Raw genomic sequence first — 7,146 nt, forward strand, 5'->3', positions numbered from 1 at the left:
AAAAAAAATAAGGATTCCAAAATTTTTAATATGAATTCCAAGAATCTTTGTACTCTTATTCTAAAGCTCCAATCTGAGGGTTAGACATGGCTTAATAGCCAGTCAAGCTTTAGCATGTATTGATACTTTCCATGTATAAAGCAACTAAGTGTGTGAGGATCAACAAGCTCTTGTGATGATAAGTTGAAACCCCAGTCCAAAAGATTAGACATGGCTTACAGCCAGTCAAGATTCAACAAATCATCATGAAACACTAGAATTCATTCTTAAAAATTCTGAAGAAAAAAATATATTTTTGAAAACATTTATTTTAAAATTTTTTTTTCGACAACAAAGGAGAAATTTTTGAAAATTTTTTTGAAAATAAGAAGAAAATTACCCAATCTAAGCAACAAGATGAACCGTCAGTTGTCCAAACTCGAACAATCCCCAGCAACGGCGCCAAAAACTTGGTGCACAAAATTGTGATCTCAGGCAACGGCGCCAAAAACTTTGTACGCACGTCTTAATAAATCGTTTTTCATTCACAACTTCGATACAACTAACCAGCAAGTGCACTGGGTCGTCCAAGTAATAAAACCTTACGTGAGTAAGGGTCGATCCCACGGAGATTGTTGGTATGAAGCAAGCTATGGTCATCTTGTAAATCTCAGTCAGGCGGATATAAAATAGTTATGGAGTTTTCGAAAATAAATAATAAATAAATAGAAAATAAAGATAGAAATAATTATGTATATCATTGGTGAGAATTTCAGATAAAGGTATAGAGATGCTTTCGTCCCACTGAACTTCTGCTTTCCTGCTGTCTTCATCCAATCAGTCCTACTCCTTTCTATGGCTGGCTTTATGTAAGGACATCACCATTGTCAATGGCTACTTTTCATCCTCTCTGGAAAATGGTCCGATGCGCTGTCACTGCATGGCTAATCATCTGGAGGCATCACCGTGGTCAATGGCTGTATCCTATCCTCTTGTGAAAATGGTCCAAATGCTCTGTCACAGCACGGCTAATCATCTGAGGTTCTCGATCATACTGGAATAGGATTCACCCTCCTTTTGCGTCTGTCACTACGCCCAGCACTCGCGAGTTTGAAGTTCGTCACAGTCATTCAATCCCAGAGTCCTACTCGAAATACCACAGACAAGGTTTAGACTTTCCGGACTCTCATGAATGCCGCCATCAATCTAGCTTATACCACGAAGATTCTGATTAAGAGATCCAAGAGATACTCATTCAATCTAAGGTAGAACGGAAGTGGTTGTCAGGCACGCGTTTATAGGGAATGATGATGATTGTCACATTCATCACATTCATGTTGAAGTGCGAATGAATATCTTAGAAGCGGAATAAGTTGAATTGAATAGAAAAATAGTAGTACTTTGCATTAATTCATGAGGAACAGCAGAGCTCCACACCTTAATCTATGGAGTGTAGAAACTCTACCGTTTGAAAATACATAAGTGAAAGGTTCAGGTATGGCCGAATGGCCAACCCCCATGATCTAAGAACCAGACGTCCCAAGATGACTAATACAATAGTAAAAAGTCCTATTTATACTAAACTAGTTACTAGGGTTTACAGAAGTAAGTAATTGATGCATAAATCCACTTCCGGGGCCCACTTGGTGTGTGCTTGGGCTGAGCTTGAAGTTCACACGTGGAGAGGTCATTCTTGGAGTTGAACGCCAGTTTGTAACGTATTTCTGGCGTTCAACTCTGGCTTGTAACGTGTTTCTGGCGTTTAACTCCAGACAGCAGCATAGAGCTGGCGTTCAACGCCCTTTTACGTTGTCTAAACTCGGCCAAAGTATGAACTATTATATATTGCTGAAAAGCCCTGGATGTCTACCTTCCAACGCAATTGGAAGCGTGCCATTTTGAGTTCTGTAGCTCCAGAAAATTCACTTTGAGTGCAGGGAGGTCAGAATGCAACAGTATCAGCAGTCCTTCTTCAACCTCTGAATCTGATTTTTGCTCAAGTCCCTCAATTTCAGCCAGAAAATACCTGAAATCACAGAAAAATACACAAATTCATAGTAAAGTCCAGAAATGTAAATTTAACATAAAACTAATGAAAACATCCCTAAAAGTAACTTGATTCTACTAAAAACATACTAAAAACAATGCCAAAAAGCGTATAAATTATCCGCTCATCAGCCACGTGTTGCATTTTTAAACTGTTGAGTCAGCGATTCAAGTTATAAATATGTTAAACGGGTAATTATAAAAGCTGGATATATTAAAACACAAGTAATAATATATATGAGTTACTAATATAAATGACATTAGCAACATAACAATAAAAGATATACGGTAAAACATTAACAAAGCTACGTTCCCCAAAAAATACCGATATTTTCTCATATCGGTAGATATTAAACTTGCTAATAATAATAATATTAACTAAACTTTATTTTAATCAAAGCAAATAAAAAATATTATTATTAGTAATAATAATTTTATCCTTTTTCGAAATATCTTGTTATAATAAAAATTATATAGAATCCTAATTAATTTAAATTCTAGTTATCATAAAATTAATTATGTAAAATATCTTATTATAGAAAATTTATATAATAACCTTAATTTATCCAAATTCAAATAAATTATAAAAATAATTTAATTTTTCTTAATAAAATAATTTTTAAAAATAGTTTAGAGTAATAGTATAGATATAATTAAGTTAAATTTTAATAATCATAAATTCTATTTAATTACTTTTGGTAAAATAGTTTTCTTAAAAATAAAATCTCAACAAATATAATAATTCATAAATAACTTAACTATTTAATTTTCAAAAACTTAGGATGTTATACGTGACATTTCCTGCTTTAACATTTTGTGTGTGAACGCACAACTAGAAAATGGATTAATACAGATAGATTTACAAACGGATTTAGTCTTTATTACAGACGGATTTTTGGTTACCGACGAAATTACCGACGGATTTTTTTTCCGTCGGAAAATTACAGACGGATTTTTACCAGTTACCGACGGATTTTTCCTCTGTAAATTTTCTATCCATTTCCCAAAGGCGACAAACTTTTCGACGGATTTTCCGTCGGTAATTACAGACGGATTTTCTGTCTATAATTACAGACGGATTTTTCGACAGATTTTCCGTTTGTAATTACAGACGGATTTTCCGTCGGTAATTGGCAACAGATTTTTCGACAGATTTTTTGTCTGTAATTTAAACCTTAGAAAATCATCTCACACTCTAAATACAGACAGAAAATCCGTCTATAAATCCGTCAGTAAGGTAAAATAGAAATTTTTAAAATTTTTTCATTGCAAAATAAATACTTTAGGTTTATTTTTTAAATTTTCTCCATCAAACACACTGTAAATAAAAAAAAAGGCCAAAAATCATATAAATAAACATAATATTCATTACATGATACCTATAAAATTGGATGTTATTTTTCAACATTATTGGCCAATATCTCACTATCTCAATAAAAAGATACCCAAAAAAATAAGATGACCATCCTAATGTTACATGGATCTCTTTCATTAACTGATGTCACAAATTACACTTAATACTTAAAGATGGGATAATCTAAAATATTAATGAATAACCAAATTACATTGGCAGCGTCAAGCTCCATATTGATTATGAGCAAATGCTGTAGAGAATCCCACTAACAAATGCATCACCGGCCCCAGTTGTGTCAATGGGGTTAACTTTAACACCTGCCACCCAGCCTTTGAATTTCTGCGCACACAAACAATAATGAAACAAGTGCTTATGCCACTCACTCTCAAATGGACTTGGTAGTAAGCTTACCTTGGTGTAATATCTACAACCCTCTGAACCTTGTGTCACAATTAATAGCTTGAGATTAGGGTGAAAAAGCTTCTTTAATACATCATCATCATCATCGTTAGGATCATCACCCTCGGTCAAAAATGTAATCTCCTCTGCACATACATAAGATAATAACAAAAAAAAGAATGAAAAATGCTTATGGGTCACTTAGTTGTGTTTCTGTTGTTATTTTAGTTGATAAGTTTTCATCATATATTACAAAAGTAAGACTCTGCACATACATAAAATAATAACAAAAAAAAAGAATGAAAAATGCTTATGGGGCACTTAGTTGTGTTTCTGTTGTTATTTTAGTTGATAAGTTTTCATCATATATTACAAAAGTAAGACCCCTTTCTTTGTTTTGTTGAAAGCAAGAACCCCAATAATAGATACAAATTGAAAATGAAAAAAAAAATCAAAAGAAGAACGAAATTGGTGAAATGCAAAGTGTTATATATCATAATACCTTTATGATATCATATTTGTCCCAATACACTCATTATGCCTTTCTAAGCAGCCTCAGCTGATGGCCATAGTGCCAATCTCAAATTTGGATCATATGAGAGAATACAAGGGAAGTCTTTCCAGCATTCTGGAGTCCTATCAGAGATAGCTCCATTTTCTGCTTGAAGAGTAGGCTGCAATCATATTCATAACAACATAGTAAGCTCAAGCATTTTAGATAAAGTGATCCACTATTAGAGTTCAAATTAGATGATGCATCATACTAAAATATGAATCAACTTAAACAGGTGAAAACAAAAGACATTGCAACAAATAACATGCGAATAAATGGACACTTTAAAACAAATTCAAAAGTGCTATGTAAGGATCAAAAGGATGATCACCAATGCTTTGTTAATTATAAAGTCTAGTGTCTTTGTTAATCCCTACCTGTATCTGTTAACAAACCTTTTTTCCCTAAGGAGTTCAATCATAAAATTCTCAATCTTTCCTACAAGGATAGATAATAATCTTACTTGTCTCAATATAATGATAAGGCTTCTGATATCCTTCAGTGACAGTGGCCTCTCCTGCTCATAAAATTCTTCATTATCAACTATCATAAGCATGTGCCTGGTACGAAAAAAAACTACTTAAGTATACGCTTAAATAATTAAAATTAGTTAGCACAGTGTTAAATATCAAACATTTTAAGAGGGGAAAAAAGGAGACAACAATGAGCAAGAGAATATAGTCTGTGAACCCATACAAGCATTTATTGAAGATGACCATGGTAAAAATGTCTTACTTGTAGACAGGGCCTAAATTTTATTGAAGATGACCATGGTAAGCATTCATACAAGCACTGATTCAATCAACAGAGTAGCAAACACCTAAATTTTAACTAGAGAAACTATTCCAATTTTTTAAATACTTTCTCACCTCTCCCTGGAATTAAGTTCATCACCTAAACATAATCTCAAGATAAAATAAAAAATCATTAGCACCAAAATGACTGCCAACAAATAACAGCAGCTAATTGTTTCACAGCATCTGTGAAACCAAACAAAATGCAAGGAAAATTCTAAAGCCTCAACTATAGACTATAACCTTTATATGACATACTCGCTCTCTATTAGTCACAAATGTTCCACCTTTCTCAGGATTTTGTGCTGTCACCTGCACTCCATTCAGGAGAGAACCTATAAAGAGTGATATCTGGTTTCCTTTAAACTCCTTATATATCCAAAGCATCCCAATTATACTCAACATAATAAAAGTCATAAACAAATAAACTCTAAAAAGGGGAAAATGATGGAAAAAAAAGTTGTTCTCACCATTGTGCTAGAGCTTTCAAATCTTCGTGCAGTATCAATATATAAATGCCTTGATTGTGTACAACAATGAAGAGCAGAAGCAGCATAAACACAGATAATAATGATATACCTTGAAGGCGAAACCGGGAAAGGTTCACAACAGAATTACCATCCAAGAAAGCTGTTCTGTGGCGAGTGTCTTCAATTTCTGTGGCATGCAAGTATTATTAATTAGGTTAAACAGAAATGCATTTATCTTCATAAAAAATTAATGTATATAAAAAAAATGTACCACCGAGATATGTGTGCAAAGATGGTTCAGCTAAGTGAACAACACCATCACCATCGTCATCCTCGAGGCGGTCTTCCTCTTCCAAATATTGACGAAGAAAGTAGGTGTAGTCTTGTTCCACCTCATCATCTTCCAACAAAAGGTCCTGATCCTCCAGATCCATGACTATTGTGCTAGAGTTTTGTGGGAGGGTAATTGAGCATAAATTTCTGTGTGTAGTTTGCAATTGGAGCTCACTGGTACGGGGTAACTGCATCGGTGTTAGATTTGAAGGGAAGAAAAAGTCGCTGAAGGAGGATTAGGGTTTGTCCTTGTAAAAGAGGGGAAGAGAAGGGACAGCACGGGAACAGCGATGATTCACAACGACGAGAGTAATAGAAGGCCCAAAGGTGTTGATGATGGAAGAATGTGGTGGATGAAGGCGCTGAGGAGAAAGGTTTGGAGTGTGAATGGAGAGGAAGATGACTGTGAAGTTCTTGTTTGGAGTGTGGAGCTCGAGAGGATAGAGGGAGAGTTGGATTTAACTCAATATTTCCGACAGAAAATTTTAAATTACAGACGGATTTTTCGTCTGTAATAATTTAATAAAACGCAGCATTTTTGTCTTTTTAATTACAGACGGATTTTCCATCTGTAACCATTTTCCACGAAAAAAATTAATTTTTCCAACAGAATTATCGACAGATTTTCTTTTCCGTTTGTAATCTATGCTAATCTTTTTTTTTGTTTTCCGAAAAAAAATTCCTCTGAAATTTTCTCTGTATTTCCGTGGGATAAAATCCGTCGGAAACATACGTCTGTAATAACTAGTTTTCTAGTAGTGACGGCGGTCGTTTTATTTATCTTTTCTTCACAAATTTCTAGTTATATTATTATTTTTCGAATATTATTTATGCATTTTTGGTGCACGAAATTGTGATGTCCAGGCTCGAACAATCCCTGGTAATGGCTCCAAAGCTTGGTGCTTTGATCTTAATTCATAATTGTCACAACTTCGATACAACTAACCAGCAAGTGCACTGGGTCGTCCAAGTAATACCTTACGTGAGTAAGGGTCGAATCCCACGGAGATTGTTGGTATGAAGCAAGCTATGGTCACCTTGTAAATCTCAGTCAGGCAGATATAAAGTGATAATGGTGTTTTCGAATATTATATAGTAAAATAGGGATAGAGATACTTATGTAAATCATTGGTAGGAATTTCAGATAAGCGAATGGAGATGCTTTTCGTTCCTCTGAACCTCTCCTTTCCTGCTATCTTCATCCAATCAGTCTTACTC

General features: G+C 34.3%; 1 protein-coding gene across 1 annotated transcript; it reads right to left on the reverse strand.

Annotated features, from left to right (window-relative positions):
- Positions 1 to 5,591: 5,591 nt before the first annotated feature.
- Positions 5,592 to 6,029, reverse strand: LOC110272244 (uncharacterized). The gene is made up of 2 exons (XM_021124227.2): positions 5,867 to 6,029; positions 5,592 to 5,782 (listed from the first exon to the last, which is right to left on the reverse strand). The coding sequence occupies exons 1-2, from the start codon at positions 6,027 to 6,029 to the stop codon at positions 5,592 to 5,594; spliced, it is 354 nt and encodes a 117-aa protein (XP_020979886.2).
- Positions 6,030 to 7,146: the final 1,117 nt, after the last annotated feature.

The sequence above is a fragment of the Arachis ipaensis genome, chromosome B5 (assembly GCF_059453495.1).
Source record: "Arachis ipaensis isolate K30076 ecotype BB chromosome B5, ASM5945349v1, whole genome shotgun sequence".
In the NCBI taxonomy this organism is placed as follows: domain Eukaryota; kingdom Viridiplantae; phylum Streptophyta; class Magnoliopsida; order Fabales; family Fabaceae; genus Arachis; species Arachis ipaensis.

Coding starts and splice junctions, on each gene's coding strand:
- LOC110272244 (XM_021124227.2), bottom strand. CDS start 6,029: ATGGATCTGGAGGATCAGGACCTTTTGTTGGAAGATGATGAGGTGGAA. Junction 5,783..5,866: donor TTTGCACACATATCTCGGTG/GTACATTTTTTT, acceptor TGCATGCCACAG/AAATTGAAGACACTCGCCAC.